At 42.0% G+C, this 14,142-nt stretch overlaps 1 protein-coding gene across 3 annotated transcripts in view; it reads left to right on the top strand.

Moving 5' to 3' along the window:
• LOC126457520 (peroxisome biogenesis factor 1) overlaps positions 1-14,142 on the top strand; it is a 385,437-nt gene that overhangs the window by 356,114 nt on the left and 15,181 nt on the right. For all 3 annotated transcript variants that reach the window (XM_050093859.1, XM_050093858.1, XM_050093860.1), the window contains one exon: positions 11,387-11,481. In XM_050093859.1, coding sequence (XP_049949816.1) covers positions 11,387-11,481 — 95 coding nt within the window. The remainder of the gene's footprint in view (positions 1-11,386; positions 11,482-14,142) is intronic.

The following is a 14,142-nucleotide window of genomic DNA, read 5'->3' as shown; positions in this document are numbered from 1 at the left end:
AAGATAATTGTATTGGTGTCTTGTCGTGGTCTGCTCGTAGCCTGGATTTGAACCCCGTGGAAAACATTGGGCAAATACTTGAAAAACTTGTTTGTCGCTAGTGGAAGGCAATTTGAGGCCGTTTATGAGCTGAAAAGATCGATGAAAGAAGAGCGGGTGAAAATTTCACTGTAAAACTACAAATCACAACAAAATCAGTGCTGAAGAGAATTTCTGAGACAATTAGGAAGAACAGAGATTGGACAAAGTACTAACAATGCAATAACACAACGAGAAAGTGAGTGCCTTTGTAACAATTACCAACGGGGAAATGCAAACGCCTTATTTTGTTACTTGTGTTTTGAAAGAAACCAAGTAATTCCATTATAATAGTTTACGTCTTATATGTATCCACTACTTTCGTAATAAATTTGATACTTGTGTGCTTCAGGCATCGTATATTACGTTCGTAGGAACTCTGCCTATATACTGATTTCCACTTTTGTACTCCATGACAAAATAGTTCCAGCTATCAGAATCATGCCTCTAGAAGAATACAGTGATGTTCAAGTTGGTGTTATTGTTGTTGGCTTCAGTCCAAAGCCAAAGACTGGTTTGATGCAGCTCTGCATGCTACTCTGCCCCATTGCAAGCCTCATCATCTCCGGATAACCGCTGCAACCGACATCCTTCTGAATCTGCTTTGTGTATTCCTTTCTTGGTTTTCCTCTACGATTTTTACCATCCACGCTTCCATCCACTACTGAATTGGTGATCCCTCGATGCCTCAGAACGTGTCCTACCAACCGATTCCTTCTTCTAGTCGAGTTGTGGCACAAATTCCTCTTCTCCTCAATTCTGTTCAGTACCTCCTCATTAGTTACGTGATACACCCATCTAATCTTCAGCGTTCTTCTGTACCACCACATTTCGAAAGCATCTATTCTCTTCTTGTCTAAATTATTTATCGCTCATATTTCACTTCCATACATCACTACTCTCCATACAAATACGTTCACTAAAGATCTCCTGACACTTAAATCTATACTCGATGTTAACAAATTTCTCTTCTTCAGAAACGCTTTTCTTGCCATTGCCAGTCTACGTTTTATATCCTCTTTTAACATTTTTTTAAATGTTAAGGATAATAAGTTGCCGTCTCTTTAAGAATAGATGAATGCAGCTAGCCGCTAACTCTGTGTAATGTCTGTATAGACGTGTATCTGTTGCCTTTAAGATCCCTTCACCTTCACACATAAATCTATACATTAAAGTAACGGCCTCCCATTTCTTGGCTGATCCGTGATAAGACAGGCGAAAAGTTAGACTAATGGAGGATTATTAGTATTATCTCTATTTTCATTCGCTCTCTCTCTTTCTCTCCTTTATCTATGTACAGTTTTTACTATAATATTTCATTACGTGAAATCAGCCAAATAGAATCTTTGGTGGAGTCCTTCGTCTTGGTAATCAGCGGCTGGCTTGCTGTAAGAGATCTTTACATTTATAATTACTGTTAAACACTGCATTCAGTCGGGAGAATCAATCGTGTGGACAATTTGTTCCTTTTACGAAAGATTGCGAATTCCAGATGTGTACGACGCCTTTTTGGACGATTTAACACAGACTCAGTGATTGCAGGCTCTCTTCGACACAGCTGAAACTTCCCCACTAATTACAGGGCCAACGTGATCATCAAATGATTCAGAAAACTCATTCGTTCATTCACTCCAGAACAAAAAAGTCACAAACCTTATTTATGAAGGAAATTGTGTATTAAATCCATCTCCATTACATGTCCAGATCTCCGGTGATTCCACGTCTTAATTATTTCCCGTTTACTGTCTCTTTCTCTTCAAACAAACCGCTAGCGGCACAAATGTTAATTGGCTCGCTTTAGCGAGAAGAAAAGCAGAATATGTATCTCTCAGAAACACGTCAATCCCTCAACAGATACTCCAGAAGCTGTCCTAGTTACCACTCTAACAACCATGGAGAAAGCATATATGCATCTCTGTTATTTCAAAGAATACACGCACTAGAAAATACTTTGGCGTCGTCGAACTGTCGCCGCATATATTACGAGAAAATCAGATCAGATACGTTTCCAAAGTGAATGAATGTGGATGGTTTGATTGACAATGATTAATTGGTGCGTGGTAGAGAGTTTTTTCTGTGGGGACATTACACTCTCTACTTCGACCATCATGAGTTATTTTGTTCCCCAAATAGCAAAACTCATCTGCTACTTTGTGTCATTTCCTAATCTGATTCCCTCAGCATCACTTCATTTAATTAGACTATATTCCATTATCCTTGTTTTGCCTGTGTTATCCTGCTTCAAGACATTGCCCATTCCGTCCACCTGCTTTTCCAAGTTAGTTGAGAATTAGTGTCATCGGCAATCCTCAAGGCTTCTATTTCTTCTCCCTGGATTGTAATTACTACTTCCAATTTTTCTTTGTTTCCTTTACTGCCTGCTCGATATACAGATTGAATAACATCGGGGATAGGCTACAACCCTGTCTCGCCCTCTTCTCAGTCACTGCTTCCCTTTCGTGCCAGTCGACTCCTATAAAATCCATCTGGTTATTGTACAAATTGTAAATAGCCTTTCGCTCCCTGTATTTTAACCCTGCCACCCTCAGAATTTGAAAGAGAGTATTCCAGTCAACATTGTCAAAAGCTTTCTCTAAGTCTACAAATGCTATAAACGTACATTTGGCTTTCCTTAACCTATCTTTTAAGATAAGTCATAGGGTCAGTATTCTCTTACGTGTTCGTACATTTCTACGGAATCTAAACTGATCTTCCCCGAAGGTCGGCTTCTACCAGTTTTTCCATTCGTCTGTAAAGAATTCTTGTTAGTATTTTGCAACCATGACTTATTGAACTGATAGTTCCGTAATTTTCACACCTGTCAGCACCTTTTGTCTTTGCAATTAGAATTATTATATTCTTCTTGAGGTCTGAGGGTATTTCGTCTGTCACATACATATTACTCACCATATGGAAGAGTTTTGTCATGGCTGGATTCCCCAAGGCTTTCAGTAGTTCTAACGGAATGTTGTCTTCTCTCGGGGCCTTGTTTCGACTTAGGTTTTTCATTGCTCTGTCAGATTCTTCACCCAGTATCATACCTCCCATCTCATCTTCATTTGCGTCCTCTTCCATTTCCATAACACTGCTCTCAAGCAAATCACCCATGTATAGGCCGTCTCCTTCCACCTTTCCGCTTTCCCTTCTTTGCTTATGACTGGTTTTCCATCTGAGCTCTTGGTATTCCTACAGATGGTTTCCTTTTCTCCAAAGGTCTGTCTAATTTTCCTGTAGGCGGTATGGCGGTATCTATGTTTCCCCTGGTGGTATATGCTTCTACATCCTTAAATTTGTCCTCTGGCCATTTCTGCTTAGCCATTATGGACTTCCTGTCGATCTCATTTTTGAGATGTTTGTATTCCTTTTCGCCTGCTTCATTTACTGCATTTTTATATTTTCTCTTTTCATCGATTAAATTCAATATCTTTTGTGTTACCCAAGTGTTTCTACTATTCCTCGTCTTTTTACCTACTTGATCTTCTGCTGTTTTCACTCTCTCATCTCTCAAGGCTACCCATTCTGATTCTACTATTCCTTTCGCATGTAGTTTTGAGCGAGGAGTCCCTGTACTCCTATGTCAGAATAGTATATTGCATATCTGAGTACTTACGCATAGAAACTTTGTATTCAGCGGATCTGTGTGTGCACCATCGTGGCTTGCGCAAAGATCTCTGCGTCTCCACGTCCTCCTTGACATCTTACGGAACATCTCAGGAATTATGCTTCTAAAGGCTACCTCAACAGTTTTGCGAATTTCTTGCGTAGTCTTGTACCGACGATGAGCCACGTGGGGCTTGTTTATTATCTGGCGTGGTAAGGTCCGTGCTTCGAGGTGGCCAATTAAATGGGCCTGCAGATGTTGCTGCACCACACGCCAAATGCAGAGACCTAGAAAATGTTCATCAAGGTATAGTAAGCTGTGCTGGAGCTCCGACATGCTGTAACCACATTGATCCACGATTACTTTGCCTTCGGGCTGAGGTGTTAACTACGTTTTAAACATGTCCAAATAAGAATTTCCAGTCAGCGATATCCTTGAAAAATATGGCACGAACAGGTATCGTGATGCCAGCCCGCGCCATGTCTTAACTTGAGGCGGCTGCCTTTCCAAGTCATCCACGAAAGGAGGTTTTTCCATAGAACAGAAAACAACATTCCTCATCTGTGAACTGCAATACATCGCACATTCATGAGAAAATTACATACTGGAGCAAGACACGGCATTTCGAAACTGTGCCAACAAAGCACAGCTGTTTCGAACTCGCTGCTCCATGTCGTTGTTAGATAATTAATATTTATAACCCTGTATTCACCTGACTAGAAGTCCTGTTCCTCCTGCCACCGAACTTAACTAATTCCAACAATATCTGACTTTAACCTATTCATTTCCTTTTTAAATGTTCTAACCTACCTTTCTGATCAAGGGATCTCATATTTCACGTTCCGATCCGTAGAACGCGTTTTGTTTATACGTCGTCCTGAGTAGTCCCCCCACGGATATCCGAATGGGGGACTATTTCACCTCCAGAATATTTTACCCAAGAGGACGCCATCATCATTTAACCATACAGTAAAGCTCTATGCCCTCGTGAAAAATTACGGCTGTAGTTTCCCCTTGCTTTCAGCCGTTCGCAATATCAGCACAGCAAGGCCGTTTTGGTTAATGTTACAAGGCCAGATCTGTCGGTTTTAATTTATATTACTAAACATGATTCAGAACCGTTGTCTAATTGTAATAATTCCGCTCTGTCATTTAATGTTCGCTTACGTAGATGGGCTGAGCGAACGAGCAGGTTTGATTATACAGATCCATTTTTTGTTAATAATTGGAGTCGTATTCGTTTTATTGAGAAGTATTTCGATTCTTTTCAGGCTAATCGAGTTTTTATGCATTCTCTGAGCGAGTATCATTTGAATTATAATGGCTGGGCGGGCCGCGTGGTACGTTGGTATAACAAGGCCTTTCGGTCCACGGAGGTTCGTAAGAAGCAATTGTATTTATTTGGCGATACAAATATTGGCAAGTCACCTTTGATTGAAAAGGTTTAATCGAAAAAGCAGCACGTATATTTGCCTTTTTGTTCCAAATTCGGATTTGGTGGGTACGATAGTCGTATTCACAAGGTAATTGTATTTGAAGAATTTGAATGGTGCAGGTGGCTTCAATATGCATCTGTTTTGAAGCGTATTGTCGAAGGTCGACCAGTTACTGTTAATGTTAAAAATAAACCTGGCATGGTCATTACACACCGTGGCTTGGTTGTATTTGTATCGAATGAATTTAGTATTGGCGGTGAAGCTCTAATTTCCCGACTTGAGGTCGTACATGCAGATTGTCATATTGTCCATTGTCGTTCATGTAAGGATGAAGTGGATGCGTCGGACGCGTCGGATGTGGAAATCCCGGAAGAGATTGTTTGTATATCTTCGGATGAGGATGTACCGGAAGTTTCGTTCTGCACGCCCTCGGCGTTGGATACGCCGACTGACGAATCTAACTAGGCTCATATTCGGTCGTATGTGTCGGTGGCGTACAGAATTTACACAAACAGATGGTGTACGCTTTGAGTATGGTAAAATGGCCGCTTTGGAGAAACGTGATGAAAAGGCCAAGAACTTTTCTACACTTCAACACTATGATATTACTGATGAATTTAAGTTTTTTGGTAACAAATATGCTTCTGTAATTATTAATAAAATTGTAACTTATGTCTATAGTGTTAATGTGAGGATTGAAAGGCTAACACTTGATGATAAAGCTAACAAAAAGATTTTTGAAGATCAGGGTGCATTGGAAAAAGTTCGTATAGCCTGTAGTAATAAGATGGGTGCCTTTGATTTGAACCCACAGAGGTCAACTGGTGTACCCTGGCGTAAATATACTAGAAGGAATATATTTAAGTTTGTAACGTATTATAAGCCTGAACAAAGTGCTCTGATACATCTAAAGTGAAATCCTGGACAGATTTAGAGAAGGAATGTAAAGTAAAAAACCGCCTTTTTCAAGGTACTAATCCATTTTATATTGGACTGCAAATTGCTGGTGATGAGCCTGAGAAAAACGATAATGTTCAAAGCGAAGTGAAATATGTTACATTTGTTGTAAGGAATAGAGTGTATATGACATTTTGTAAAAGGAAGGGTAATGTTACGTTCTAAATAAAGGTATCTGTTTACAGCTAATGTCTGCGTTGGAGTTTTTTTTTTGTTTTGTTTTCATAAATGGCAGCAGATCGACACCATTCTTTCCTAAGGTAGGAGTACCGCAAGGGGCAATTTTATCACAGATATTGTGATCACTATATACTGTAGATATTCCATCACCAATAAAATGGAACGAAGATTTGGCTTTGTACGCAGATGACGCTGCCTAATGGTATGATGCACCTATGGCAGAAAGGATACATCAACTCGCCTCTCAGTATATTAAACTTCTGGAATCTTGACTTTTCATACTATTAATTTTCATATCCTTGTAGAAGGCTGTAGTATTCAAAAATCGCACAAAATTTTCAAACATTTCAATTTATAAAACTGAATTACATATCTTTTGTTTTTACCTACCGCCCCACGCTAAGGCAAAAATCGTTTCGTAGCGCCTGACTGTTACGTTTTATGTGTTGGATTATGTACGTACTATGTATGGAAAGAGTGATAATGAGTCCTCCAATAGCAGCTACACATATTACTCAAGAATGCACTGGTGCAGTCGACACCGACTCTGTCCTTTGGCTTTTGGGGATCTGTCCAGGGTGAGAATTTTTGGGAGGGTACAAGTCGGTAAGAGGAAGAAGGCTGGCAACCACTGACCCTGTATTTTTTAGTATGCGCACCAATTTGTCACCAACACATGGTCGTTCTTTCGATAGCCATCAAAAGAAATGGACATTACTTGAATAAATTCACATCTAGATAATAATTCGAATAAATAGATAACCCGAAAAGTTATTTGTCAATAAAATGATTCGTCTACGCTAACACTAATAATTACTTATTGTTTGTTATTCGTCCACTTAACTGACGAATAAAGAGGACTACTACAGTATTTTTTTTTGCTAATTTTTTTATCTACACTGTGTCACCCATAAAGAGTGTTGGTTTCTGAGGCTTGTCGATGTAAATAATTGCTTGATACTTTATGCAAATGTTTGAGTTGTTGGCTCAGTGGATTAATGCCAGACTACAAATCCATTGGTTTGGAGGTTGCTCTACCATTGGTCATGCGATTTTTCTGTCACTTCTCGCTTTTTCGACCTCTGACAGTGACTTGTAAATGAGAAAATGCTACGTTGCACTGTGGTACGGAGCGCACAGTAAACGGCAGGTTTAGTAACTTGGTAGTAATACTATCTTTGCGGCCTACTTCATCTCGCCCCTGGAATATACAGCCTTGTCCTAAAGTCCTGTCATACGTCAGTATGGGCGCCATCATTGTCTCGGCACTAAATGATGCGCCGCCAGGCCCTGTGTGAAATTTTCCGAAGCATAGGCAGTATGATGTCCTCGAATGTGTCCCCAACAGCTTTCTTTAGTTCGGCAGTTGTCTGGTGTCGTTGTTTCGCGACAAGCTGCTTAATTGTTCCCACGGGCAACTATCGCATGATGTCAGATCTGGTCTCCCCGGAGGGCACTCAATCGGCGCTGGCAGATGGACCGATTCTGTCCGTGTTCACCTCTCGGGGAACATTTCATCCAAGAATGCTCGAACACGGAGAGCGTAGTGGGCAGGAGCTCCAGCTTGTTGAATCCAGCTGTCACTAAGAATGTTCAGTCTCTGGAGCTCTGGAATAAACTATTCACGCAACATTTACAACCAAGAATGCTGATTCATTGCACTGTCAGAGGAATATGGCCTTATGAGGTGCCTACTGGACGTTGCGGCCCAGATCGTAACATTTGGGGGATTATTCTATAACTCCTCGTAATAATATGGGTTTTCCTTGCTTCAGAAAAAATGCCACTATTCCGACAAGATCGGTAAATTGCACATTCTTCTAAGCACAAAACTTTGCCCCGCTGTGGGAACGTCGCAGACATCTCGAGTAGTCTTGAGTAAGCTTCATGTCTTCACCGCACGTCCTTTGGAATGTCAAGCTCAGCAGATCTTTTCGGCAATGACTTTATGGGAAATCTGGTCACAGAAGCTGTCACTGCTGCATATGTTTGTTGCCGTGTTGCTGGTCGACCTGTCCTCTTTCCACCAAAAATGGATCCGGTTTTGAAGAGTTTCTGTTGCCATCACAGTGTCGTTCGCTTGGCACATTAAAGAATTATCACAAACTCATCACTCTTGGTATGATTTATTATAATTAAACGTCATTTAATAACACATTGGCGGTAAAAGCCTTAAGGAGATTCTGAGATGAAATATACCATTGTTGAAAGTTGGCCATGTATTCGTCACTGCGTAACGGCTAGAGGTGTTGAGTTATGGAGTGGAGAAAAGTAGGTTTGAGACCTGCAATATTCTAGTATTTATTTATATATTTTGCGTTTTGTAAGATTCCGAATTTTTTATTAATGTAATGGTCTGCAGTATTCGATGTTATTTCCATATAAGAGTGCTCCCTCCCAGAAGTGATTTTATGCGATTTTATGACTTCAGTCTGATTAAATACCGAAAGATTAAATTTATGTATTTGGATCGAGAAGCAATTACATTTGTATTCTTGCTTGTCACAAATATTCAGTTGTTTCTTTACGAATATGTCGCAATTTCCGAGGTTCCACTCACACACCTTGCTTCCATAAAACTCGAAGGAATCGTGAAACTCGATAGCAGTTGACAGATGTTCTGGACAAGCACACGTTATTTGACGGCATTTGCCAATAAGCTTTCTGACACTAGATTCTCTCTGACTAAACTTGGTGTTAACCATATAGCAGATATGGTCGATAGGTGAGGTGTCACACAAAAATACAGGCTAGGGAGACTGTGGTCCCAGATGTTCATTGAAGAATGTACAAGTACATAGGCTCGGATTGTATTATTCCAATATGTAGAATTAGTTGAAGGGCAGGGTGTAAGCAGGCTCCAAAACATTTTGATAGATCTATTGTTCAGACTGCCCTCAATATGTAGTACTCAGGCATGCGCGTTTTATGCAGTGGTTACTCAGTCCTTCAGAGCTGGCGTTTGTCCCCTATGTTGCCAGAGCATGGTATAGTTTTAGATGTCTGCAACCACAACTGTATTACAGTTGGAAGCTGGATTCAGTGGAATAAACAGTTTGTCACCCAGCACACAGCAACCGAGTTTACGTACCCGCTGAAGTATGCGGAATTCATGGTTTGTGGAGAACTGAAGCCATGATGAAATTTTCACTCTACAGCCGAGTGTGCATTGATATAAAACTACGTGGCAGATAAAACTGTGTGCCGAATCGATACTCGAACTCAGGACCTACTATAGAGTGAAAATGTGTTTTCGGGCAGTTGTCTTCTGAAACCCCATAGGTACTTACGAATAACCGTCTATATGTGCGAGAAGATATAGTCATAGTGATCGGTAAAAAACTGAAATGGAAGTGGAGGTGACATGTACACTATGTGATCAAAAGTATCCGGACACCTGGCTGAAAATGACTTACAAGTTCGTGGCGCCCTCCATCGGTAATGCTAGAAATTCAGTATGGTGTAGGCCCACCCTTAGCCGTGATCACAGCTTCTACTCTCGCTGACATACGTTCAGTTAGGTGCCCGGAAGGTTTCTTGGGGAATGGCAGCCCATTCTTCTCGGAGTGATGCACTGAGAAGAGATATCGATGTCGGTCGGTGAGGCCAGGCACGAAGTCTTTGTTCCAAAACATCCCAAAGGTGTTGTCTAGGATTCAGGTCAGGACTCTGTGCAGGCCAATCCATTACTTGCATGTTACTGTCGTGTAACCACTCCGCCACAGGCCGTGCATTATGAACAGGTGCTCGATCGTGTTGACAGATGCAGTCGTCATCCCCGAATTGCTCTTCAACAGTGGGAAGCAAGAAGGTGCGTAAAACATCAATGTAGGCCTGTGCCGTGATAGTGCCACGCATAACAACAAGAGGTGCAAGTCCCTTCCATGAGAAACACGACCACACCGTAACACCACCACCTCCGAATTTTACTGTTGTCACTACACACGCTGGCAGATGACGTTCGCCGGCCGGAGTGGCCGTACGGTTCGAGGCGCTGCAGTCTGGAATCGAGCTACCACTACGGTCGCAGGTTCGAATCCTCCCTCGGGCATGGATGTGTATGATGTCCTTAGGTTAGTTAGGTTTAATTAGTTCAAAGTTCTAGGTGACTGAAGACCTCAGAAGTTAAGTCGCTTAGTGCTCGGAGCCATTTGAACCATTTTTGATGAAGTTCACCGGGCATTCGCCATACCCACACCCTACCATCGGATAGCCACATTGAGTACCGTGATTCGTCACTCCACTCAACGTTTTTCCACTGTTCAATCGTCCAATGTTTCCGATGTGATAGTGAACTAGAAGCGTGAAGGGACACGTACAGCACAAAAGCGTACAAGTCGACCTGGTCTGTTGACTAACAGAGACAATCGACAGTTGAAGAGGGTCGTAATGTGTAATAGTCAGACATCTATCCAGACCATCACACAGGAATTCCAAACTGCATCAGCATCCACTGAAAGTAATACGACAGTTAGGCGGGAGGAGAGAAAACTTGAATTTCAAGGTCGAGCGTCTGCTCATGAGCCCCACATTATATATATATATATATATATATATATATGAAAGAAAGTGTAGTGAAGGAATTCTTTCAAGATTTATCGTGTAAGATAATTATAACGTAGACGGTAGTAGGGAAAAGACAAGACAAGACATGCTTAGATGCCTAAACCTGAAGATCGTAACATGTGGAAAAATGGCTGTCGCTATGCATGTACCCCCGCCGCTCACAAAAAAGGGGGACGCAGGAAGGAGAACAAATGCACGGGACTTTTATTTTTACTTTCTACATCTTCTGCATTGTACAAGGAAACTATTTACGCCAAGCGTTCTGATTGCTGAGTGATTTCTTTTCTCGCAAGAAGCTGTATCTCAGTGTTAGATTTTCTGTCTCTCTCTGTTTCTTGCGGTCTGCAGTTTAGTTGTGAGAGATATTGTTTGCTATATACATGATTAAATTTCCATCCTGCGCGTTTTGATCCAGTAGCTTCTTTATAAAGTCTCTTTATTCTGTACCTTGAGTAATAATCCCGGTGTTATGGGGACTTGCTTCATGTTTCGGGTTAAAGGACTTGATTTTAATTTCTTAGCCTTTGGTGAGTTCTTCGTGTGATTTTAATGTTGTTGTTTCTTTCAGCTCGCTCCTGTCATCACGCAACATCATTTGGAAACATCGCTAAAGAATACGAGACCCTCTTTGTCGCCGGCTGAAAAGGCGAAGTACGATATAATGTAAGTAACCTCAGTCACAGCTAGATGGTACAGTTTCAGTGTAGTGCTTAAGCAAGCGCGTGACGCATTGGCAGGCTTAAATTATGTTCGTTCTGCCTTACTTATGAGGCAGATACACAAATTTATAATGTTTGCCTAACCACCTCTCCGCATTAATGAATTTAAAAAGAGAATCATATGCAGGCGACTACCGTAGGTCGCACAAGTCATCGAAAGTTATGTCTTAATAGACGCGAACAGATATATGAAAACACACAAGATTTTATACAAAAATTAAAAATATTTCAAATGCGCCATTTCTGACCAAGGTCTTTGGGGGGTTTCTCTATCCTGTATTCTCCGTTGGGAAATTTACAAAAGGTAGGATTTCAAGCAGGCGACTGCTGCGGTAGACGCACTACCCAAGCTGACCAAGTCATCTACTTTAGTCGCTTTACATTTAGTAGTCTCCACTTTTTCGTCTGAGACGTATTGTCCCAGAACTAAGTAAAAAATACCTGCGGATCTGCTGGTCCTAATCAAAGATTTTCGGTATATTTCCCTTGTTTGTAAGGCAAATGCCAGAACTGGAAATCAGTTCTCAAATATTCTCAGTTGTCTTCCCCTGCGCTCCCTCTCCCCTGCCCCAAGGCCCGCGTCAGTCATTCCTCACTATCAGTTCCACTGGTATCTGACTGGAAAACATGGAGCTCTACAGTGAGTCGGGTCTCGAACAGCCCGATCGATCCTTCAGCGGAGAGATTGAAACCTATTTAAAAGGGTAATTACTTTATTAACCCTCCATTACCAGCAGATACGTCTCGCATTTTATTTTAGCAATTTCAGTAGTATTCTGCTGTAAAATTTATTTAACATTTCATGTCGCTATTATACGCAGTTACAGAACAAGCAGATAGTGGGCGCATATACCCCATTTTCTAGGCGATTCTAGGCGCTTCAGTCTGGAACCGCGCTACCGCTACGGCCGCAGGTTCGAATCCTGCCTCGGGCATGGATGTGTGTGATGTCCTTAGGTTAGTTAGGTTTAAGTAGATCTAAGTTATAGGGGACTGATGACCGTCGAGGTTAAATCCCATAGTGCACAGAGCCATTTGAACCACCCCCATTTTAGGGCTGTGTATTCGGCTCACGTTTTAATGGTATTCCTCTTAGAGAGGCCAATTACGGCAGGTACTCTTAGGCGAAAGCATGTCCCATCAAGAGGTTGGTGGGTTTGGAAACTAGTAGCAACTAGCGACCTGCCCCAACTTCCCTCGGGTAGCACTGATTGTTCGAAGTGCACCTCAGATTTTTTTTCTCGCAACTGGAAACAGGTAGAAACATGCGATTTGTTTTAAAATACGTGTGCACTCGACTTGTGAATGCTTGACAGAGACGGCAGCTGTCTACGACAGAGGCAACTATAGTGGTAGCGGAGAGTGTGTAGACTGGTTTTGATACTTAAAAGGGCGATATTTACAATTCGCGAGCAGCGTAATCATCCGTTTTCTTCATTTCCATGCTTTGACGCCAATTGGAATTCATCTCCAGTTGAGTGATACATATTGCGATCGTGTTATTTATGTGCCTAACGAGTGTTCGCGGATGCGAAAGTTCAAAGAAGGCAGAACGTCATGTGACAACAATGAAAGACAATCTTGGCCTTGCCCCGGCCAGTCTGACGACGTGACGGAGTGGATAAAGTTGTTTGAGAGTATTGCCGAACGAGTGTGGAACACACCATTTCCAAAGCTGGCATTTCTGTGGGAACTGTCCGCACGATCCTATATGAAGGCCTGAAAATGCGAAAAGTGCCCTCCATGTGGGTCGCACGAATGCTGACGGACGACCACAAGGCTGCGCGTATGGCACGTTGCCAGGCAATGCTGATGCGTGATGACGGCATGAATGGGACTCTTCATCGATTTTGACGAAGGATGAGATATGGATGGCGTTTTTCAATCCTGAAACAAAGTGCCAGTCAACTCATTGGAAACGCCCACACACACACACACACACACACACACACACACACACACACTACCACCAAACAAAAAATTTCAGGTAAGCACGAGTGCTGAAAAACGATGATGGCCATTTTCTGTGACAGCGGTGGCTTAATGGCGTAATCCTTACGCATTGCGTTCCAAAGGGCACTACGGTCACAGATATACTCTACCAAGACGTTTTGAAGAACAAGTTCCTTTCAACATTGTGTGAAAAGAGGCCATAAAGGGCTGTACGTGTGCTCTTTCACCGAGACAACGCACCAGCTCATAGGGTGCATTGGACGCAGCAGTATCTTCGCGAAAAATTACTATGAAGCGATTTCTTATGGTCCCTACTCATATGACCTGGATCCTAGCGACTTGTGGCTGTTTCCAACGGTGACAGACACTCTCCGCCGCCCCACATTCACCAGTCGTGATGCTATTGCACCAGCGATTTTCCGTTGTCAAACCAGACTCCTAAAGAAACGTTCACGGCAGCCCATAAACCATCGGGTCGACGTTGGTATACATGTGTACGCTGCAGGGAGATTAAGTGGAGAACTGATAAAAATCTCACAGTTTTCGTATGATTAGTTTGCGAGAAAAAAGTCCGAGATGTTATAACTTGAGTGCAACTCGTAACCTCTTAAGTATCCTCGGTTGGATGACTTGTCTAGCGTAGCGGTAATAA

Source organism: Schistocerca serialis, chromosome 2 (assembly GCF_023864345.2).
Source record: "Schistocerca serialis cubense isolate TAMUIC-IGC-003099 chromosome 2, iqSchSeri2.2, whole genome shotgun sequence".
Taxonomy (NCBI): domain Eukaryota; kingdom Metazoa; phylum Arthropoda; class Insecta; order Orthoptera; family Acrididae; genus Schistocerca; species Schistocerca serialis.
The sequence above is the reverse complement of the archived record's forward strand: the minus strand, read 5'-3'. Positions and strand labels throughout refer to the sequence as shown.